Raw genomic sequence first — 24,924 nt, forward strand, 5'->3', positions numbered from 1 at the left:
GAGAGCCTGCTGGTGGTGTGCAGGCAGTGCATACACCTATGGATAAAGGGAACCATGAGTAGGTAAGATAGCATGACCAATAGTAGTGGTGGTGGCGGTCCCCACATGAGTGGGATGGCTAGCTCAGCAATGAAGGTTAGAGGGTGCCAAGTAGACTGGATGTGCTAAAATTCATGGGGTACTTACCCGGGGTCAAGGTATATCAAAAGCACCGTGCAGAGTAAGTAGCAGTGGGACTGGCGTGTGCTGGCGCCGTCTATATGAAGGCAGCAGAAGTGAGAGTGGCCTGGGATAGAGGGGAGGGACGGTGACGCCCCCCGAGTCGATGGTGCGGGAGCCCACTTCATCTGCGCGAGGTGTGCACAGTAGGAGCGTGTGTGGAGACACACCAGCTCGGCCAAGACACTAGCCATGCTCTGTGTCTCCAGGGCAGCCGCCACGAGGAAAACCTTGCGGTTGGCTGGCCTGTGAGGAAGTCACTCCTGGTTGTGCACCACCTGGCATCGTGACGTCAGAGCCGGCCGTGGGTGGGGACCCGCGCCCACGTCAACGGCTTGCAGCGCAAGTGGGTGGGGAGGTGGAGGACAGGAGAGTGTCCCAGCCTCCCAACACAAGGAAGGACCGCTGGCGCTTAGTAGTGCATAGCGGCCCTACGTACCCTGAGTAGGGGAACCCAAAAGAAGGGGGAGGAGGAAGAATCGGAACAGGCAGAGGACCCACAGATTACATGTGGCCACCGCAGGGGAAGCAGAGCAGCGAATGCACAAATACAGGATAAGGGGAGAGCGCATGAATATTTCTTTGACAGGCGCCATCTTGGGGCCTATAGGCAGGCCGCCTCGCGCCACACGCCACCGACGGGTCCCGGGCCTTCCGAAGCTCATCCATCCGTATACTAGTGGAAGGTCCCGAGCGGACGTGGATTGACGCCGACAAGCCCCTCTATGTACCCGAGGCGGCATTGGTGAAGTGGGCCACCGCGAGGCAGGGTGCATACGTGGGCGCCATCTTGGGGCCTACGACCCGGTAGTTTCAAGCTGCCCATCACCGCCGGACACAAGGCATCCAGGCATCCCCTCACACGGGCGGAACCTGGTCACCCGGAGACCGCTGCGGAGGAGCCCCAGGCCACGGTCAGGACCCGCGGGAATGCCAGCCACGACTTGAGCCTACAACCTGGGCACACAGTGAGTACTGCAGAGCCTACCTCACCCCCCCACCCTCATAGCTTATGTTACCCGGCACCTGGTTCCTCCCAGAGACTTGATCATTGGAGAGTTCCCCCTGACACCCCATCCTGCAAGCCCTGGGTCATTTAGGGGACAGGAGCTGACAGTGGGACAACAAGAGCCAGCAGGCCTATTGACAAACTACCAGCGGCCATCTTGCTACACCCAGCCTGCTTATCCCACTTCTAAACCTACCTGCATTAGCTTGACCTAGCTGTCCAGAACACAAAAGTACCCCACAAAGGACTGTACATAAGGTGCACCCCCCTCAGTCGCTAGTCTGCCACATACTTTAAGAACTAGCAATAGGGGCAGTGGCCTGGTGCATAGCCTATATGTTGTTGCTGTAAAACAACCCTGGTGACCTGGGGACCTGAGAAGTGAAAACTGATCTTTTTGACTATGTCAACGCACTCACGGAGAAGTACACATACCCATACCCTGCGCTCTCTGGGGACTCCACAGAGCAAAACATCATCCGCAAACCTAAGCAAATTTAAATACTCAGGCAGCGGTAAACATACCAAAAAGACACCCCCACAGAGCAACAGTATCATAGAAGACATGGAAGACGATGAGGTTTCTCTACCAGTCTCTGAAGACTCAATTGCTGGCGCTAATAAGACTGACCACCTGCTTACCTATGCGGCCATGACTGACATTGCGGCCGACATTAAAAGCTCCTTCACAGCAGCAATAACGGACATTAAAACCGAAATTCTGCGTCTAACGGAACAACTGGCAATAACTGATCGTGCAGGGAAGAGAAGAGACAGAGCCCTGATAAGACTGGATGACATCGCAGCCACGCATTCCCAACACTTGATAGACATGAATCGGCAAATCGAAGATTTAGACAATCGGGGACGCAGAAACAACATCAGAATTAGAGGAGTACCTGAGACTGTTCCCCAAGAGCTAATCAAGCCGACTCTCACAACCAAATTTAATACCCTCATAGAAAGGCCGGAACAATCCCCTATTGATTTCGACAGGGCGCACAGGGCCCTCAGGCCTAGAGCGCAAGACGGAAACCCCCCGAGGGACATCATTTGCTGTCTACCCAACTACTGCCTGAAGGAAGACATTCTTCAAAAGGTCAGGACCAGAGATCGGATTGTGCATGAAGACGCTGTGATCCAACTCTTCCAGGACCTGTCGCCCATTACGCTCAAAAACTAGAGGGCCCTGAAGCCACTCCTGGAGGTGCTACGGCAGAAAGGAATTAGTTATAGATGGAAGTTCCCCTTCACGCTTCAAGCAAACTTCCTGGGGAAACAATACGTACTCAAAGTACCAGGGGACCTCAACAAATTTTGTGATGAGCTTCAGATTGATACCGTGGACCTCCCAGAATGGTACGCCGAGTTCCGCCCGCCCCCAGAAATGAACAACCCGCAATTCTCACCGGGACCGTCACATGCACAGTCGCCCTACCAACCCGGTAGACACTACAGGAACCCAGACAGGAACAGTTTTGAGCCTCCGTACCCTTCCAGAAGTGCCTGAAGCCCAAGAGGGAGAGACGCGAGGGACTACTGACCTGATGAAGCTGCCCACAAGTTTTGACCCTGCAATCTGTGAACTCTTGCCACCCATTGAACACCATGGTCGTTCGATTGCCCGAGGTTGACGTGCACAATGTTAACACGAACGCTACACGTGAGTATAAATTACGCAAAGTATATCACTGGTTAGAGTGACCTGCGACCACACTTGAACTTCTGCTTTCAACTGAACTGTGTGTACCTATTATCACACCCTTTATTACCTCTCAGGTACAGTCTGGTAAAATACGCACTTGACCGAGATAAACGTCTCAACGGGTGCCACTTACAGCATCCTGAACTCTGTACAGGACACTCTGACCCTACCATAGCGGAGATTTATGATACATTCACGGGACTGTAGCTGAGCTGAATTAAGTATATATCTCGGGCCTATACTCCTTGTTAACAGGTTCAGTGGGTTTGTTAAAAGGTTAAGTTATTTACTGTTTGTTGTCACATACCAGGTTAAGGAGTGTTACAATACCATTTTAGGCTGGCAGATTGGTATGTTTCAACTATCTTTGACCTGAATTGTTACTACCTAGCCTTGTTACTCTTCTTGGGTCCCTTCTCTTAGACAGTTTTGTAAGTCCTTCATTGTTATGCACTGTTGATAGAGTTTAAAACATTAACGGTTAAATTTGGCACTGTCCAAAGCAGTGTCATCACCCCATGCGACACCCTCCGTGGCTAAAACTTCTCACCTAATTAGCCTTTGCGTCTGATCCCAGACACCCTGATCTCAAGGGGGGAACCCCCCCAGCCTGAAGTCTTGGGACCCCAGGTCCCATCGGACCTTCTGACAAGGTTACCTACTAGCAGCAACACACCGTGCTACCACACAGCGCAACTCATACCACTGCCTGCTATCACACCTCCCGCTATCCCCCGCAGGGGAAGTACCACCATACTTTGGAACGAGTCAGACACCAGTCAACAATTTCGCCTTCCATTGACTCAGATTGAGAAGATATGTCTATTGAGATCACCAATAACGAACACCACGTCTCTTGCATACTCGATGCTAACTCAAGCGTCACAAGCTGACAATAATAAATTCAAAACAAAGTGGGAACGTGATCTCAAAACCAGCATATCTGAGGAGCAATGGAATAAGGCATGCGTGCTGGCACACAAGTGCTCCTTAAGCTCCAAATACCAGGAAATATCCTATAAAATTTTAGCTCAATGGTATATTACGCCACAAAAAAACAGGAGATGGTCTCCCTCCACCTCAGACACGTGCTGGAGATGTAAAATACACACGGGTACCTTCCTGCACATATGGTGGGAGTGCCCGCTAATACAAACTTATTGGGATGCAATCAGATCCTGGGTAAAACAGAAACTCGCCTGGAATTGAATGCGGCCACATGCTTGATCAATCTGGTCCCCACCAATTTAAGCCGTTACAAAAAATCATTGTCCAGACACTTACTCACGGCCGCTAAAACACTGATACCAATTCACTGGAAAACAACCAAAACCCTGAGCATTACAGACTGGCTAGACAGAGTGCAATACATCTATAAGATGGAGGAGATCGTGTCTACCAAACATGAAAATAGCACAAACTTTATCAAAACATGGCAACCATGGCTGACCTTCACACTCTCCCCTGAATTCCGTACGCTTAGAGATTAAACTCCTTAGCATCTTTTGACCCTCAACATGGTGGGAACAAAGCTTCAACCGGCATAGAGCATCTATAACTAACGGAGGTATATATGATAGCAATGGGCTGATCGCACCCCACACCCCCCCTTACCCCCTACCTCCCCCTACCCCCCCACACCCAGGGCCAGATTAACGTAGGGGCTATTGGAGCTCCAGCTCCAAGCCCCTACCTTTAATATAGGCCCAGCAGGGTTGGACTGACCATTTGGGCACTGCCATTGCCCTACTAATGCTGTCCACTGCCAAAAACCTAGCCCCAAATGCATTTTGAAAAAATAAAATAAAAGAAATAAATTGTAAAAAATTAATTATAAAAAAATTTAATAAAAAAAACTGCTGACACCATCCACTGCCCTTCACCGGAAAAAAAAATAATAAAAAAGTAAAATTGTAAAAAAAAAAAAAACAAACAAAAAAAAAATAAGAATGTAAACAATAAAAAATTGCAACAAATAAAAAAAAAAAAAAAAAAAAGTATACAGAAAATTTGGGCTCATTCGTACGGGTTCTCTTGCACGTAGTGTGAATGATCAGTTTGTTAAAAATAAAAATAAAAATGTGTTTTAATAAAAATGTGTTTGCATTTTAATTTTATTTATTAACCATAAAAATGGCCCTCCAAAGTCCTCAGCACCAGGCCCATGATGCTCTTAATCCGGCCCTGCCCACACCCTCCACACCATACTCACCCGTCTCAAAATATCATACGCTACTTAGCATCTTCAACTGTGTACTTACCTCAACCTAGCCGCTAACCAAATTAGAACACAATAGAGATGTATTTATATGTTTTATTGTTTACAGATTGATGGCAATGATATGTGTATTCAGACTCTAACTGTAAACCTGATCTTATTTTCAATAAAACCTTTGATTGAGAAAAAAAAAAAAAAGAATATTTCTTTACATGGATACCAACAAAAGAGCATTTTCATAAAAAAATGGTGTAAAAAATAAAATAAAAATTATAAAATATAAATGTGAACTTGGATGAAAAAATTAGCAGATTCCAAAAAAAAACAAAAAAAAGGGAAAATATGTGATTCTGTGGATCTCTAGTCAGGGGGTTCCCATTCGGAGCCCCCTGAGGTAAAGCCGTCTAGAAATGGTTTGAAAGATACGGCCCCTTTCAAGCCCGGTGGTTTGGTGGCATTTAATTTAAAAATCCATCTTTGTTCTAACTGCAAAAGTAATTTATTAGAGTCCCCTTCTCAGATGCCCTGATGGACCCAAACGAGAATCAAGAAAGTGAATGTAGGGCATATTCCTTCATGCACGTTGGTGATGTGTCTACCCAGGGGTAAGTTGGGGTTGCAAGTTTTCATGGATAAAATATGTTTGTAGACCCTCTGCCAGAATTCTTGATTCTTTTAAGAGATACCAAGGCCTTTCAGGAATCCAAAGCCTATCACTGGCAGCCTTGTGTAGTGTGTTTCAGTGTGCAGGGAAAGAGCTAGATAGGCAGGGACAGTGTGTTCTTTTCTCAGGCATCTTAAAGTTAAAGTGGTGTTGTGTGCCTCCAGCACAGTATACACCTGTAGCTACCCTTTATTGCTTTTTTTCTATAATAAAGGCATCTGCAGGAGTTAGTGGGTGTTGTGTGCCTCCAGCACAATATACACCTGTATCTACCCTTTTTTGCTGGTATTCTCTAATACAGGCATCTGCAGGAGTTAGTGGGTATTGTGTGCCTCCAGCACAGCACAGTATACACCTGTACCTACCCTTTATTGCTGGTGTTCTCTGATACAGGCATCTGCAGGAGTTAAAGTGGGTGTTGTGTGCCTCCAGCACAGTCTACACCTAAAGATACTCCTTATTGCTGGTGTTGTCTGTTGCATATCTTGCATATTAGCCTTTAAAATTAGCACTTTTGATTTCGAAAGTTCAAGTCCCATAGACTTTAATAGGGTTCTAAAGTTCGTACAAATTTTAGGTCCGTTCGAAGGTTCTGGTGCGAACCGAACCAGGGGGTGTTCGGCTCATCCCTACTGATGAGGCATCAGAAAAGTTGGGGTTATTAGTGGATGTGGAAGGTTTAGGATTAAAACGATTACGGAAATTTGGATTATTCCAGTGATAGGCTTTGGATTTCTGAAAGGCCTCGGTATCTCTTAAAAGTTTATTTTCTTTTTTAATGAGTATATCACGGTTGAAATGTTCGAGATGCTCATTAAGTTCTTTGTCTAATTGGTTATATGAAATGTGGGTTTTAAAGGTGGAGAGTTGTACATATAAGAGATCAATTTCTTTGTCTAGCTCCTTGGTCGTTCTTTTAAACTCATCGATCAGAAGGGTCATCATTTTGTTAGAGCAGGTGGACAAGTTGTCCTCCCAGTCTTTTTTGAAGGTGGGGGTGATGTTCTCTAGACATGGGCGGTGTCAAAAAATGTGTTTTGCTTCGTTCCATACGAAAAAAAAAATTGTATTTCATAATTCGTGTATGAAATTCAATTCAGACTTGTACAAAATACGAATTTTCGTTAGATTCGTAAACTTTTAGTAAAAATAACAAAAGTTTGTTATGATGAATTTATCATTATGAGCTCTCTGAGATAGAGAGCACTGACACCAGCACCGATATAGAAAGCACTGACATCAGCACCAAGATAGAGAGCACTGACACCACACCAGCACCGTGATAGAGAGCACTGACACCAGCACCGTGATAGAGAGCACTGACACCAGCACTGTGATAGAGAGCACTGACACCAGCACCGAGATAGAAAGCACTGACACCAGCACCGTGATAGAGAGCCCTGACACCAACACAGAGAGAGAGAGCACTGACACCAGCACTGAGATAGAGAGCACTGACACCACACCAGCACCGTGATAGAGAGCACTGACACCAGCACCGTGATAGAGAGCACTGACACCAGCACCGTGATAGAGAGCACTGACACCAGCACCGAGATAGAGAGCACTGACACCCCACCAGCACCGTGATAGAGAGCACTGACACCACACCAGCACCGTGATAGAGAGCACTGACACCAGCACCGTGATAGAGAGCACTGACACCAGCACCAAGACAGATAGCACTGACACCACACCTGCACCGTGATGGAGAGCACTGACAGACACCTGCAACGGGATAGAGAGCACTGACACCACACACTGCAGTGCACTATAATAATATGCTTTCTATATTTGAAAGAAAGTATATTATACGTGTATTACAACCCTATATACTGTACACCTATACCAGTCGTTAAAAGGACCTTTGTGGACCTAATAGTAATAGCTAATTAGCTAGTGATTACAGACAGACTGTCCCTGCTCCAAACACCAAACTGTCTCTACACTGAGAAAAGACAGCTGCAGAATCGGTCAGTAGCACTGCATGCAGTGCACTATAATATGCTTTCTATATTTGAAAGAAAGTATATTATAAGTGTATTTCAACCCTATATATTGTACACCTATACCAGTCCTTAAAAGGATCTTTGTGGACCTAATAGTAATAGCTAGTGATTACAGGCAGACTGTCCCTGCTCCAAACACCAAACTGTCCCTACACTGACAAAAGACAGAATGTAAAATGGCCGCCAGATCAGGTCTATTTAAAAGGTAGGAGGTATGTCCATGTGCTGAAATGTCTCAATTGGCTGTCCTGTACCCCATGATGGACGTGTCATGGGTCAAAGTTCTTCACAATGTAAATGAATATGTCCGCCGCAAACAGCGCCAGAAGTCCGCCGGTTTGGCGAATCACGAACGAGCAAAGTTCGCCGCGAACTACGTACAGAGTGAAGGGTTCAGGCGTGTGCTATGTACAGAGTGAAGGGTTCAGGAGTGTACTACATACAGAGTGAAGGGTTCAGGAGTGTGCTATGTACAGCGTGAAGGGTTTAGGAGCTATGTACAGAGTGAAGGGTTCAGGAGTGTGCTATGTACAGAGTGAAGGGTTCAGGAGTGTGCTATGTACAGAGTGAAGGGTTCAGGACAGGGCTCAAGTCCTGCGGGAACGCATGGGAACTGAGTTCCTGTACTTTTTCCACAACAGGAACTCAGTTCCCGTTAGCAGCCGTGTCCTGCAAGACTTTGAAGTATGTGAGCTGTGTGGCAGGTGCTACACAAGCAGCCGCTGACACAGCTCGCAAAAGTAAGTGCGCACACTTGACCATTCAGGCATTGCCAGTAGGGAGCCCCATGACAGCTTCCGCTTCGATTTACCTGTCAATCACAGCTAGCTGATGGGTAGATCAGGTCTAGGTCTAGCTGATGGGTAGATCAGCTATTCTGAAGACATGCAGGGAGAGAGGTGAGCTGAGGGAGGAACACCAGTTTAGGGTGGTAAGCTGAGCACAATACCTGGCAAAGTTTAATGCCAGGAGGGAAGTTTATGTGGAAATATGTGAAGGGTTGGAATAGCAGCGAGTGTGTGTTGGAGCCCTGCAGAGTTTGCAGCCCCCCAAGCTAACATACATCTCCTAAGCAGGAACACATCACTATCTCTCCAAGCATTCTGTCCAGATAATGTGCAGTTAATTTATGACCTTTCCGTTTAACCCTGTGTTATCCAAACTCTGTTCAATGAAAAGTATAAACTCACCACATAAACACTCTATATACAAAATAACATTTCCCAATAAAGATCAGAACATGATGTTCACATTTGCATGGAAGCACAATTGAATGAATGCTGATTATTCAGAGAATTACCGTATTTATGTTTATTGAGGATTGTTTTTTTTTTTTTATGTACTAACAGTTAAGCTTCATACACACAATATGAAAATTGGATGAAAAATACCACTTTTGAAGCATTCGTGCATATATATATATATATCATTTTTTTATTTTTAGTGGGGGAGTGGATCTTGGGTGGGAGTTCCCACACTTTTTTCCCCAGGACTTGACCCCTGGTTCAGGAGTGTGCTATGTACAGAGTGAAGGGTTCAGGAGTATGCTATGTGCAGAGTGAAGGGTTCAGGAGTGTGCTATGTACAGAGTGAAGGGTTCAGGAGTGTGCTATGAACAGAGTTCTTGGTTCAGGAGTGTGCTATGAACAGAGTTCTTGGTTCAGGAGTGTGCTATGCACAGAGTTCTTGGTTCAGGAGTGTGCTATGCACAGAGATCTGGGTTTAGGAGTGTGCTATGCACAGAGATCTGGGTTTAGGAGTGTGCTATGCACAGAGTTCTGGGTTCAGGAGTGTGCTATGCACAGAGTTCTGGGTTCAGGAGTGTGATATGCACAGAGATCTGGGTTTAGGAGTGTGCTATGCACAGAGTTCTGGGTTCAGGAGTTACATACTTAGTCCATCCAGTTCAACCAAGAGAGAAAAAAAAAGAAAGAAAACCAATACACTCAAATAGAAACCTCCATATACACTATTCTATACCCACTGTTGGTCTAGGAGTATAGAGCTGTCCTCCCACCTCCAAATCCCCTCCCCTCACCTGAATTGTAAAATGAATATGTGATAGTTAGATCTGATTCAACATATTATCCCATAAATTGTGCAAAGGTTTATACTTGTTCACACACAGTAGAGATAATGGAATATATATGCTATATATATATATATATATATATATATATATATATATATATATATATATATATTTATATATATATATCATATAGGAATATATTATCTGAGGAGTGGACACTTTTTTAATTTAAGTTTGGCAGAGGTTTGTAATTTAAAAGAAAGACTCTGCCAATCACTACCCCATAAGATAGCTCCATTATAATTATAGGACAACACAGACAGAGGGGCTTCCTTGCAGTGGGATTGTAGGATAGTAGAGGCTACGGGGATGGACTTCAGCTGGAGTTGCTGCCACCAGATTACTGCAGCTGTTCACAAAGTGGGACCCCTCCTCTGTGCTCACAGGGATATGCTGGGCAGGGTTGGTTCTGTGTGGAGCCACTGGAAGAGTATCACTGTCTCTTGTAAGCACAGACGCCAGGCTTCTGTGTGTTCAAGTGATGGTAGTGAGCAGCAAGCGCAGGGATTTATTGAAAGCCTTCTAAAAATAGTGGAGGCTGTTCTTGATGCAAACAAGGAAGATGGTGGGTTGGGGTCCTATTTACTAGCAACACCATCTTAATATGTCCATGTATTTGGAAAGGAATGTCCAACGAGCTCATATAGGTTTGAAGGTTATGTGATCACAAATGTTTGGCCATATAGTGTATAAAATGCCAGGTGGTGACTCATCTGACAGTACCTGGTGCAGAAATATTGGCTTTGTTTGCACTGTTCTGTCTGTAGGACAGAAAGCTAAACCTTCCTGCTCCATAAACTTCAAATACCATATTTCTTTGATCTTACATTTTTTAGAACGAGCCAAGTGAAACTAAAAAATGATAAAACAAACATCAATCAGTACAATATTGGCTATAATAAAGAAACAATGCTCTATAACACAGAATGGAATAACAAGGACTCACTTTTTAAGCTCGCTGAGGGGCGACGGCGAGATATGGAGAAACAGCCTTACACTGCCTTGCTGAAGATACTTAAAGCGGAACTAGTCATTTTTTAAACTTTCAATCTATTAAATCTTCTGCCATTGTTTTTTTAAGTAAAAAACAGTAAAACATAGTAAAACATTATTTTTTCTGCCAGTAACGATCTTATACAGCCCACTTCCCTTTTCTTGCCTGGTAAAAATCCTAGGCTTATGACATCATGCACAGCTCTCACTCTCATGAGAGTTTAGCCAGGAAGTGAGGGGGGGATGAGTCATAAGAGGGTGTGTCCTCTGTGTGTCTTTGTAAATCCAGGAAGTGAACAGGCAGCAGCTTCAGCTGCCCACAGTTAAAATGGTTGCAGCCAGACTCAGTGGAGGAAGATTTCTGCAGCATATTTGGCAAGTATAGAATCACAGTATATATAAAATAATATGCACAGTGGTTGGAGGGAAGCTTCAGAATTGCAAAGATGTTTTTATTACAACTTATGTGAGCAGACTGCAGTTCCTCTTTAAAATGGAACTTCCTCTAGAGAATCTCCCAGAATGCACAGGTTCCAAACAACTTTATTAACACATTCTAAGAAATTGCAATATGTAACTAATACAAACAGCTAATGATATACCAGAAAGGGAACAGTAGGTGGCACCTGCGCTCTGCATAACTAGCTTGTTATACAGCAAGAAAATCAACATGTTATTTCACATAAACACAGATAAATTGATAAATTGAATAAAGGCCCGGTGGGCAGAACATGTACTAACCTGTTAATTTTCCTATATTGGTGAGCAGCATGGCAAGAGGTGGACGGGGGGTAAGTCAGGATTCAGAAAATCCAAATGATGAAGAGCTACCATATTCAGATGATGAGACAGATGATGAGCTAGACAGCCCCCAGTCTCCAGGACCAGAGGAAAATGAAGTCACGACACATCCTGAACAGGAACAGACATCCAAAGGCAAGTGTTATTTCTCTCGGATTTAATTTTTATCCATTTAAATAAACATAAGTAAGTAAAAGTAATAGCCTCTATATGTTAACATGCCTATACTGTATATCCAGGCTGTACAGAATATGAAGATACGATATCAAAAAATACACTAACTATTTCTTGGCAGCCAGTACAACACAGTTGATTTACTAAAGGAAAATAGGCTGTTCACTTTTCAATGGCATTTTCACTTTTTGCCTATAAAAAAAATCAACCCTAATGCCGCGTACACACGGCCGGAATATCCGATGGAAACAGTCCGATGGAAGCTTTTCATCGGATTTTCCGACCGTGTGTATGCCCATCGGTCTTTTTCTGTCTGCATTTCCGACGGTCTTTAGATTGAGAGCCTGGTCTTAATTTTTCCCATGGAAAACCTTTCTATCGGATTTTTCGATCGTGTGTATGCAATTCCGACACGCAAAATTCAGACACATGCTCGGAAAAAAATTCTACGCATGCTCGGAAGCATTAAACTCCCCTTTTATAGTGCCGTAGAACGTGTTGTATGTTGCGGTGTTATTGATCGTCGGAATTTAGTGTGACCGTGTGTAGGCAAGACAGTTTGAGCGAAATCCCGTCAGAATTCCAACGGGAAAACCATCAGAGCTTTTTCTGATGAGAATTCTGATTGTGTGTACGTGGCATTAAGGTCTGTTTCAGCTTGTATAAGAGCGGTGTGAAAAGCAAGTGTTGGCAAAGCATTTTCAGAACTTTTAGCAAACTTTATTGAAGCTTTTAAGGTACCATTCAGCTCCAGTTTATAAATATTGAATACAAAGCCCAATGAGAGTGCTGATTGGCACTTTAAGCAAGCTGCTAGCAGGCTTTCAACAAGCTTCAAGAAGTGCTGAGGGACCAGGTCTAGCTCAGTTTTTAGACAATTTCAATTACTTTTGACCAATGGGAATGACAAATATGATGGCAAGTAAAGACCAAAAAACAATCTACTACATGTGAGTTTGATCGACCACAAGAATTTAGGCGATACATATTTAATACAATTTATTGAAATGTCAAACTGAAAAAGAATTGTAATGGGAAAAAATCTACAATTGTTTTGTGATTGTATTTTTCTGCCATATTCAAAGGAGTAATTCCAATTCCTTCTCCATGTGTTTAGTCATGATTTTATGTCTTTGACTGCTTTGAGATTTAACAAAAAATGGCATTTAAAGTTTCATTGCTCCGTCAAATTTCCATGTGTATGGCCAGGCTTAAAGTTTTACTAAACCCAGGACCCTGCATTCACCATATCTGGTTTCCCACAGTACACAAAACATGGAAATGCAATTATTTAGTAAATATTGCTAAATACCTTTTCTCATCAGCAGCATATAGCAGTTGTAGCGCATCCCCTGTAGGAGCCGCTAATAAATAGTGATCCACCCTGCACAGCCAGGCACACCAAATTTCCACACGCACGCGTGAGACACTTTGGTTTTGTTTTTTTATTATGGGTTAATAAACTTGGATAAGGATGGGGTGATTATGGGATGCCCACTTGACTGGAACAAACTTCTTCAGGGACACTCTAACTATATGCACTTGCTGTAAACACTCCTCTTCCTTAACCACGTCACTTGCTTGCAGAAACAGCACAGACCCAGCTGGAAGACTGTTTGGTGGATCTGGCCAGGCACTCAGCCAGATCAAGCAAATGCCCTTTACAGGCAGGAACCGTGGGCCCCTTTTGGTTGTGTAGAGAAAAGTCCAGTGTCCCGCTACATTCCTGTGGCTACTAATCCCAGCACTTCCCGCCTGGCTGCAGCTGCCCCATTCACTAGCCCTCCCTGGCTACTTCCCACAGTCCTTCCAGACTGTCTTACTCACCAGCCACCCGGCTGTCTTCTCCCTGGCGATCTCCTGGATGTACTAGCTGGGTCCTGCTGTCCTCACTCTTGGTCCTGTGCCTCTGGACAGACTCCTCCATGTATCCTAGGAGGATCCCTCCAGCATCAGAGCCCCAGGCCCGAGGTCACCCCCCTCTCCCCTCCAAGACTAGAAGGCTACCCTCAAGGGCCTCCAACAGCTTCCTCAGCACTCCATCTCCAGCTTTCACCTGAAATCCACTTTGCCCCTGTTGGCCTAACCCTGAGTATTTGAGAGGGGCCTACTCCCTGCCAGGCCATTTGCTGGGGATTGGCTGGGACCCTCCTTAATACTCCAGGCAGCTCCTCCTAACCTCCCTCCCATTCTTCTGGAAGCTTCTCCAAGGCAAGTAGGGGGAAGTAGCAGAGGTGCTTTCTGATGAGCCATTCAGCCTCCTAGAGTCACTCACCTTGACTCAGATTCAACACTGCCAGCCAAGCCAAACCACGTTCTGATGAAGCACGTGATGACGTGTTAAACGCATCAGCATAGGCTGCACTAGTGAGAGCGGAGCCTGCTGACATAGCCTGTAGCTGTGATATGATATGCTACCTCTGAAATTCCAGGCGTAAGTGGATATCCAGCATTGCATGCAGCACTGGGACAGTTTTACGAGTGACTTTGACCCCCTAAAATCTCCACGGACACATAGATGTGATCCAGGGGCTAATTCACTACATCTCACATCAGTAAAACAGAGCCTGAATGGGGAAAACACATAGACCTGAGTAGATGGGAATGGTGAGAGCCTACGGGCATCATTGGCACTGTACTATCAGTTTTCCCAGGTGGCCCTAAGTGGCAGCTATGCTTGGAACAGTTCCCCATGCTAATCAGTGTGCTTACTTGTCCACCCCCTATTGTGGCGACAGCACCCGTGCATCACTGTCCAAGCCAGGCCTTTACCCAGTGTATGTGGAGTCATCTAAGGTCATCTCATGACTATTGTGAACATGTCAGGGTAATTAAATTGCTCATACACACTTATGGTGGGATAGTCTATTTAGGCTAAGATTGTTGGAGCACCATAGTCAGTGTATTGCCATTGCACCGCTGAAAAGTGACCGACTGGTACCCTACTATGCCATTTATACTCTGTGTTACCCTCTTTCCATAAATTCTGGATACATACAGTATACTATTTCCATTAAAGTGACACTGTGCTTTATACCGCCGGCAAAGCGCCGCTGCAGAGGCGCTTTGTAGGCGGTTTTAACCCTTTTTCAGCCACTAGCGGGGGTTAAAACTGCCCCTCTAGCGGCCGCAGACCGCTGCTAAAACGACAGTAAAGTGCCGCTAAAAATTGCAGCGCTTTACCGCCGACGCCTGCCCCGCCCCAGTGTGAAAGGGGCCTTACATTAAAAGACAATCGCCAGCTTGAAAAAATGATACGGGATCATGGTTGTAGCCTCAACCAAGATCCTGGTTTAACCGCTTCCCTACTGCGACGTCTATATACTGTGGCCGGTAGGGAAGCAGTTAAATAAAGTATTGGAGGGAAAAAAAAAGGTGTATCATCCTGGACCCATCTCCGCTTCTTGGAAATAAACCGTGGTGCACTGCTCACCACCCAAAATAAAAAGCTCAGTTATACTAAAAAATCTCTTCTTTCCTTTCAGCTTGCAACTGGAAGGTGAAAGCAAACGATCCTAACTTCTGCAATCAACCACAATTCATGAAGAAACATTATTTCTTCTTTAAGAAAAGTAAATATGCTGTATGTATTTTATTTTACTTATTTTCCTGTAAGAATCAATTGTACATTTTATAAAAAGGGAAGACTGAAAAGTAGAAGTGTCACACATTATGGAATATGGATTAAAAAAACGGTCTTCTTAGTTATTTGAGAAAGGGATCAATACTGCCTGAAGAATTCCAAAGACAGGTTTCACTTAAGCCCCATACACACTATCAGATTTTCTGCAGATTTTTTCCTTCAGATTTACCAAAACCATATAATATGAGGTCAAACCTTAGGCGTTTCAATTTGTATGCAATCAGGCAGGCCCTTGCACTATATGGTTTTGGTAAATCTGAAGACAAAAATCAGCAGAAAATCTGATAGTATGTATGGGGCTTAAGGCTTGGTTCATGCCTCCGCATTTTTTATTGCAATTTCAGTTTTTCAGAAACTCACTACAGTCCATTTAACATGGATTCCTATGGTGTGGTTTACATCTGTGCATTTTATGGAAAGGGCCAAAAACTTTTTTCTGGTTTTTGGTTCTATAGACTTCAATGATTTAACCGCTTAAGGACCGCCTCCTGCACATATACAGCGGCAGAATGGCTCGGCTTGGCACAACCACGTACCTGTACGTGGCTCTTTAAGTGCCTAGCCATGGGTCGCGAGCTCGGCGCTGGCGGCGACCTCGCGACCCGGTCCTGAGCTCCGTGACCGTGGCCCCCGGACCTAAGGACCTGATCGCCCGCTAGTGTCCCGTGATTGGGTCACAGAGCTGAAGAACAAGGAGAGGTCTGTGTAAACAAACCTCTCCCCGTGCTTCCTACTGTGGCTGTCACTGATCGTCTGTTCCCTGTTATAGGCAAAGACAATCAGTGACATCACATGCCAGGCCACGCCCCCCTACAGTAAAAAAAAAAGACGCACATAACCCCTCCTCGCCCCCTAGTGGTTAACTCCTTCACTGCCAGTGTCATTTACACAGAAATCAGTGCATTTAAATAGCACTGATTGCTGTATAAATGACAATGGTCCCAAAAGTGTGTCAAAAATGTCTGATGTGTCCACCATAATGTAGCAGTCACAATAAAAATCGCTGATCGCCACCATTACTAGTAAAAAAAAAAATATTAATAAAAATGCTATAAAACTATCCCCTATTTTGTAAACGCTATAACTTTTGCGCAAATCAATCAATAATCGCTAACTGCAATTTTTTTACCAAAAATACATAGAAGAATACGCATTGGCCTAAATTGAGGAAAAAAACGTTTTTTTATATATTTTTGAGGGATATTTATTATAGCAAAAGTAAAAAATATTGCATTTTTTTCAAAATTGTCACTCTATTTTAGTTTATAGCGCAAAAAATAAAAACCGCAGAGATTATCAAATACCACCAAAAGAAAGTTCTGTTTGTGGGAAAAAAAGTATGCCAATTTTGTTTGGGAGCCACGTCGCACAACTGCGCAATTGTCAGTTAAAGCGACGCAGTGCCGAATCGCAAAATGGGGCCTGGTCCTTTGGCTGCAAATTGGTTCAGGGCTTAAGTGGTTAAAGATGTGTATTGAAAAAAAAAAAAAATGCACCGGCAATATGCAAACTGCAACCTGCACAAGTGTGAATCAGGCCTAAACAGGCATACTGGAGAGACGTCTGCAAATTCCACTTCTTTGTACAAGATCGTATCTTAGATCCAGCTGTGGAGATTTGTGTTTAACGTTCACAAGAGAACAGAAGCAAATTATAGCGGCAATATAATTGTCAGTTCATGCCATATATTAATTGACAACATGAATGAACAATGGTGATGCACAAACACATGCTCTAGATTCAACACTAAAGGCAATTTCAACGGCAGTGGAAGTTATATACTACATGATGATAGTGAGAGGTCATAAACAGGCAAAACAACACACACAGTGTAATAGTTCTAAAGAAGAAAGTAGTAAAGCGCTCCAGTATGTGTAAGAATGCAAATTAACTCAAAACATACAAAAATCATCAAATCATGTGTAAATAATGTGAAAGATGCAAAAAAAAAACACTGTAACTATCAAAATATATTGAAAACACCTCAGTATTCATATGAATCATCAAATCATATGAAAAAATAATATATATCAGATAATAAAATAATATACCCACATTCATCAATCTCTTAATGAATATAAAGAGAAAATAATGTACACTATATTATTAAACACATGAAATTTAATGGCATCCCAGTCTTAGTCCGTAGGGTTCAATATTGAGTTGGCCCACCCTTTGCAGCTATAACAACTTCAACTCTTTTGGGAAGGCTGTCCACAAGGTTTAGGAATATGTCTATGGGAATGTTTGACTATTCTTCCAGAAGTTCATTTGTGAGGTCAAGCACTGATGTTGGATGAGGCCTGGCTTGCAGTCTCCACTCTAATTCATCCCAAAGGTGTTCTATCTGGTTGAGGTCAGGAGTCTGAAACTCACTCATCTATGACTTTATGGACCTTGCTTTGTGCACTGGTCCAAAACTTTTGGTAGAGGAGGGATTATGGTGCGGGGTTGTTTTTCAGGGGTTGGCCCCTTAGTGCCAGTGAAGGGAACTCTTAAGGCGCCAGCATACCAAGACATTTTCATGCTCACAACTTTGCGGGAACAGTTTGGGGATGGCCTCTTCCTGTTCCAACATGACTGCATGCCAATGCACAAAGCAAGGTCCATCAAGTCCAGATCTCAGCCCGATAGATTGGGATGCAATTAAAGCTCAGGCTGCATTTTTCGTCAACGATTTGGTCCCAACATTATCTGATTTAGCCTCCATTTACATTGAATGTGGCTTTGAAATCGTGCGACTTGATCTGAAATTGCACAATTTCAAAGCAGAATGTCCGACCTCAGATGTGACTTTGTGCATCTTCATGCACAGATGTCTATTCAAGTTGCACCTGAAATCGGCAAAAGTAGTGCATGTACTACTTTTTCAAATCGATGCGGCACCAGAAAGTCGGCAAAAGGATGCAACTTGTCATGCAATTTGACCTGTCAAATCGCTTGACAAGTTGCTCCAATGTGAATGGGGGCTAAATCATTCTCAAACTGACAAACAGATATTTATTTTTTCTCCTTCTATTTTTATAAATTTTGAAGTATAAAGGCATACAACCGTGCAAGAACAATACAAAGACTGCCATGCCAGCGAAGTATAGAAGAAGTCTTAGCCCTTGTACACACGGTCGGACATTCCTACGGAAAATGTCCGATTGGACCGTGTTGTCCGATAATCCAACCGTGTGTGGGCTCCATCGGACTGTTTCTGTCGGAATATCCGACCGACAAAGTTTTAGAGCTGGGCTATAAAAAGTTTTGGCAACATGATCCGATCGTACTTTGTCTGATCGTTTGTAGAGAATTCTGATCGGACAAAGTGCCACGCATGCTCAGATCAAATTCCTAGACCAAAGCTATTGGCTACTAGCCTGAACGTAGTCCCGTCTTAACGAAATAACGTCATTACGTTACGAACAATCGGATTTTCTGACAACTTTGTCTGACCGTGTGCGTGTATGTAACACCAGTTTCGGCCAAAATCGACGGATTTTGTTGTCGGAATGTCCAGCCGTGTGTACAAGGGCTTACATGTCAATCAAATAAAATGAATAGAAAAACAACAAAACAAAGAAGGAAATGTATTAAAGTATTCCCAAGGTTTGCATGATGAGAAGTATTACAATGTTAAATATTATTGAGCAGTGCAATTAAATTCCTTGTAGAAAGTAATCAGAGTAGATCTTTTTTTTTTTTTTTCAATTAACGTTTTATTCAATATATTTGCAATACACTTGAAACAGGAAAGGATCGGCAGTCTACAGTATATATTTGCTCATGTAGAAAGTAATAAAAAGGGAGAGAAACACAAAAAAAAAGAGAAAAGGAAAAAACAAGTCTGAGCCAGCTGAAAAAATAAATACAAATTCTTATCAGCAGTTTCTGGGTTTCTTTTCACAGGTCACTATTAGCTAAACCATTTGTGGCTAATGTAGAATCATGGGACCTGCATCCAGAGAGCATATAATCACATGTACCTGTATTTGCAAATGAACAAGAGTCATAAGATTGCTCTCGAGTAAATAGAGGGAGGGGGAGTGAAAAGAGAAAAGAGAGAGAAAATAATAGAGATCACCCAGGTGGTCCAGCATATCCAATCAGATTCAGTCCTCCTGGAGATTCCAAAGACTCCATACTTTGTCATGGGCTTCCAGCCTGTCCCGCATCCTGGCAGTCATCTTCTCCATCAGCTCCACATCTTTGATTCTAGCATGTAGAGCAGCAGGGGTGGGGGGCTGTTTCTTTTTCCAATTTAGGGCAATAAGACAGCGTGCTGATGTTAAGATATGGTGAAAGAGTTCTTTTTGGGCTGCGGATAATTGTGGGTGAGGTATGCCTAGCAAAAAAGATTTGGGGGTCGGGGCAACTGTGTATCCAAGAGGCGGGCTAGCAGCTGTTGGACCTCCTTCCAAAAGGGGATAATCAGTGGGCAGCTCCAATAGATATGGAAAAGTGTGCCTTTGTCCGAGTGGCATCGCCAACAACAGCTGGAGGTAGAGGGGTAGATGGCATGGAGAACATCAGGGGTCATGTACCAAAAAAAATGTATTTTGTATGAATTTTCTTTGTATAAGGTGCATAGGGAGCTTTTGGCTGCTTGCGACCATATCACCCGCCACTGTTCCATGGGAATTTCTTCATTGAGGGCTTTTTCCCATTTGAGCTTGCCTTTAGTTTCCATAGAAAAGGCATTTATTATTTTGTAGATGTCTGATATTAAACCCTTCTTGGACATGCCTGCTAGTATTAGATTTTCAAAGGGAGATGGAGGAGAAAATAGTAAATCGGGTGAAATGGTCAGGGCAAAGTAACTATAAAACGACTGGCGTGGTAGATCAAATTTGGCTTGGAGGTCAGCAAAAGGCAATAACCTATGTGACCTGGGGTCTATTAGGGTCCCAAAATGAAAAAGATTTTGCGATGCCCATGGTTAAGACATTTGGTGAGTTAGACTGTCTGGCACCTTGGGATTACAAACAAATGATGTTAGGAGCTATCTTTCAGACGCCAGCTTATGTGTCTTGGAGATCCTCCGCCAAAGGCAACGCAGCAGGGACATAGAACCCAGTAAGCGTTCAGGGGGGACCTCCGCACCCACACTCCAGAGCAGACAATTAGGGTGGATTGGGGCCAGCCATATTTTTTCAATTTCTGACCACCTATTGTAGGATCGTTGGGTGAACCATGAAACGATTGTACGTAGTTGGGTTGCTTGGTAGTAGTTAATAAGGTTAGGGAATGCAAGGCCCCCATCTAGACGTGATGCCGTCAATACTGATTGGGGTAGTCTATGACCCTTGTGGTTCCATGTGAATTTAAGTAAATCCGCTTGTAATCTTCTCAGCTGATTACAAGGTACGGGAATAGGTAATGTTTGAAAGAGGTAAAGAAGTTTTGGAAGGATTGTCATCTTTACCGAAGCTATCCTGCCTAGGAGGGAGATACAGTGTTTTTGCCATTGCCTTATCGAGCTAAAGGGGGGGAGGGATTTGCCTGATAGAGGGAGGTATAGCTTGGGGTGATTTGTACCCCTAAGTACTTCAAGGAGGTGGATTTCTAGTGGTAAGAGAAGTTGGATTGCAGATGTGTGACTTCTAAAGTTGGGATGTTAATTGGGCCTCTGACTTAGACGTGTTTATTTTATAACCCAAGAAGGCGCCGTATCGGTCAAGTTCTTTGTGTAGATTGGGGAGGGAAATCCTAAGTTGTGTCAAGGTAAGGATTATGTCGTCCGCAAATAGCGAAATCTTAAATTCCTTGCCCCTGACAGCTATTCTTCTTATATCTGGATTTTGCCGGATGGATGCTGCTAAGGGTTCTACACAAAGGGCAAATAGCAAGGGCGACAATGGGCAAACCTGTCGGGTACCATTAGAGACAGAAAGTGGAGGTGAGATTGCAAATGGGGTCCTGACTTGGGAGGTGGGGTTGGAGTAAAGATGGCGTATTGCCTGCAAACCCAATGTGCCGTAGGGTGGCAAACAGGAAAGGCCAGCCCAGCCAGTCAAATGCCTTTTCAGTGCCCAGGCTGAGTAAAAGGGACGGCGAGCCTTCCCTGTTCGCCACATCAACTAGATCAATCACCTTCCTGGTGTTATCCCCCGCCTGTCGGAGGGGAACAAAGCCCACCTGATCTTTGTGGATGAGAGAGGGGAGGTCCATATTCAAACGTACAGACAGCAGTTTTGTGAAAATTTTTAGGTCTGAGTTTAATAGCGCAATGGGCCTATAATTGGCACAAAGGATGGGATCCTTATCAGGTTTGGGGATTAAAGTGATAAAGGAGCGCTGCATGTCCGGCGGGATGGGGGAGTCTTGTAGGAATGCATTAAAGAGTTTGCACATATAAGGGAGTAGGAGAGGGAGGAAGGATTTATAATATTCATAGGGCAGACCATCTGGGCCTGGGGACTTATGGGCTGGTAAAGATTTAATGGTTAGTTCAATTTCTTCTTCTGTAATCGGGGTATTTAAGGATGCCAGATCTGATTCCTGGATCTGAGGGATACCACTCTTCACGAGATATTGTTGCATACGTTGGGAGATATCTAGGGATAAGGGATTGCTAGGGATGTCTGGATTGTTGTTGAGTTCTGTATAGAATTCTGCAAATGTGTTAGCAATATCTTTAGGGTGGGATAGAACATTGTTGGATTCGTCTTTAATCTGATGGGGAGTGGACAGATGTGCGCTGTCTCGCAGTTTTCTCACTAAGAGGGAATAGGCCTTGTTTCCTTTGTCGTAGTATGCCTTCTCTAGTGTCATACGTAAGTTTGTGATTTTTTTTAGGAACTTCAGGGTTGGGGACGTTTGTAGTTGAAGTTCTAGCACCCTAAGCTCTTTTTCAGTACTGAGTTTTGTAGCAATGGCATTCCTCTTCATAGCCAAAGATAGTGCTATACATCTACCGCGGATAACGGCTTTATGGGCTTCCCAAAGTGTGGGGAGTGAAATGTCAGGCGTGTTGTTTTCTGCAAAGTAGTGTTTTAAAGTGGAGACTAGTTCTGACTTTGAGGGGAGGTGCTGTAGGAGAAAGATGTTTAGTCTCCAATTGAAGGGTCTAATCATAGGGGAGCCCAAGTCCAAGGCGATTGAGATTGGGGCATGGTCCAACCAGGAGATTGGAAGGATCTGTGCGGTATGTGTTATTTTGAGCGTGGGGTTATTTACAAAGAGATAATCGATATAAGAGTGCATCTGGTGGTGGGCTGAGTAGAACGTTTACTGCCGGTCCCCTGGGTGGAGAGCCCAGGCATTGAAGAGAGCATATCGTCTAGTGAGTTGGCGGAAGAGCTTCGAGTCCCTAAGGGCCCTAGCCGAGGATGCCTGGGAGGTCGCCACGAGGAGGTCCGAGGTTGCCAAATGGGCCAGATTGAAATCACTGCCCACCACCAGATAGCTGTGTTCAGATTTAAAAAGGCGGGTCAGTACTTTAGAAAGGAAGCTATGTTGTTGGGCGTTTGGCGCGTATAAAGGGGCAGAGGGTAATTTTTTGGGTTTGCTACGTTCCCTGGAGGATAAGGAAGCTACCATGGGGGTTGCTATAATGGTCTAGGTAGATGAAGGGGGCACCGTGCTTAATAGGGATAGCTACCCCAGCTTGTTTACGGCAACCTGAGGAGTGGTAAGCTTGGGGAAAGTGTCTGGAGGCGAATGCGAAGGACCCCCCTTTATCACAGTGCGTCTCTTTGTTGAAAATTGTCTAAATTCCCTTAGCGCCAGATGTCTTTTCTTATTGGAGTTTAAACCGTGAACGTTCAGGGATAAAATCTTAGCCATGGTGTCAGGTCGGGAAAGGGGGGGTCTCACCTGATGTCGGGAGTCGGTGACGACTGCCAGGAGCCAGGCACGGGAGATCTCCGGGAGGCTGATCAGACGGAATCTTCCAATATCGCTGTGTACTCCACCCTGGTGACAAAGAGAGAGAAAGAGAGAAAAGTTGGAAAGAAGAATAAGGAAACAATTAGTACTCAGTAAATTGTGAGATATCGTAACATATAGCATTAGTCAACCTCGTGGGGGTAAAATACACAGGTCTAAACGGATTCCCAGGGAGCCACCCAATCTGAGATCCAAAAGCCGGGGCAGGTGGCTGCAAGGGAGTCCGGTCCCAGTCTTATTGGACTGTAAGTATAAAACTATAAACTGTAATAATACAACCGGGGGGGGGGGGGGGAGCAGGCAGAGAGATATCTGCTCTCTCGGGTCTCCTTGAGGACCAGCCTGTATTGAAAAAACTGGGGATTAAAAACTGATGCACCAGGAGGGACTAGTAGCTAGGTAATGTCCAGGGACTAGTCCGCTCATCATCAAAAATCAAAACACTTCTTCTTTAATCGGAGAAGGGAGGGTTTTAGGGTGGCTCAGCCATTCCTGTGTTTAGCGTTTTTCTGGGACGCCTCTCTGTTCCTGGGTCTTTGTCGCGAGGGGAATTTCTGCCAAACAGTAGGTGGGGGGGGTGATGTAGCCACGAGATCCCATTCTGGCAGGGGAGTATGAACTCCCAGATAGTGATGGACGAACTTCCGACGGGACGTTTCGCGAACGCGGACCGAGAACGCAGCCGATAGTTCGCGAACAGTAAACGTTTGCGGCGGGCCCCATTGACTTCAATGGGAGGCGAACTTTGCAAACCTACAGGTCAAATTTGCAGCCACAAAATAATTACTAGCTGTGCAAACATCCCACCACATGGCCAATGACATAACACATGTATGAGGTGAATCTGGGATCGACAACTACAAGCATTCTTTTTTTATATGTGAAATTCTGACAATTCAGGACTGTGGGGCGCATGAAGGCAATGGAGGAGAGGGAAGGTCAGGGTAAGCAAAGAAGAGGGTGCAGGAGATGATCACCAGCAGCGTGATAGAGTGATCTGACACCAGCACCGTGATAGAGAGCACTGACATCAGCAGCGTGACATACAGCAATGACACCTGCACCTTGATAGAGTGATCTGACACCAGCACCGTGATAGAGAGCACTGACATCAGCAGCGTGACATAAAGCACTGACACCAGCACCGTGATATACAGCACTGACACCTGCACCGTAAGCAGCCCCAGGAGGAAATCAGCATAGCACAGGGATGGTGGGAGCCCCTCATAATGAGCATAGCACAGGGATGGTGGGAGCCCCTCATAATATGCACAGCAGAGGTACAGCCCCAGGAGGAAGTCAGCACAGCACAGGGATGGTGGGAGCCCCTCATAATAAGCAGCCCCAGGAGGATGTCAGCATAGCTCAGGGATGGTGGGAGCCCCTCATAATAAGCAGCCCCAGGAGGAAGTCAGCACAGCACAGGGATGGTGGGAGCCCCTCATAATGAGCATAGCACAGGGATGGTGGGAGCCCCTCATAATGAGCATAGCACAGGGATGGTGAGAGCCCCTCATAATAT

The 24,924-nt window shown here is 44.6% G+C and overlaps 1 protein-coding gene across 1 annotated transcript in view; it reads left to right on the forward strand.

The window, feature by feature from the left end:
- The window catches only part of LOC143941044 (phospholipid-transporting ATPase IC-like), a 198,272-nt gene that overhangs the window by 25,202 nt on the left and 148,146 nt on the right, over positions 1-24,924 (forward strand). Inside the window, exons 2-3 of the mRNA XM_077462954.1 lie at positions 11,679-11,845; positions 15,370-15,467. Of these exons, the coding sequence (XP_077319080.1) occupies positions 11,680-11,845; positions 15,370-15,467 (264 nt within the window). The 5' untranslated portion in view covers position 11,679. The remainder of the gene's footprint in view (positions 1-11,678; positions 11,846-15,369; positions 15,468-24,924) is intronic.

The sequence above is a fragment of the Lithobates pipiens genome, unplaced genomic scaffold (genome assembly GCF_037356315.1).
Source record: "Lithobates pipiens isolate NorthernLeopardFrog02 unplaced genomic scaffold, aLitPip1_a1.2 Scaffold_3, whole genome shotgun sequence".
Lineage (NCBI taxonomy): Eukaryota > Metazoa > Chordata > Amphibia > Anura > Ranidae > Lithobates > Lithobates pipiens.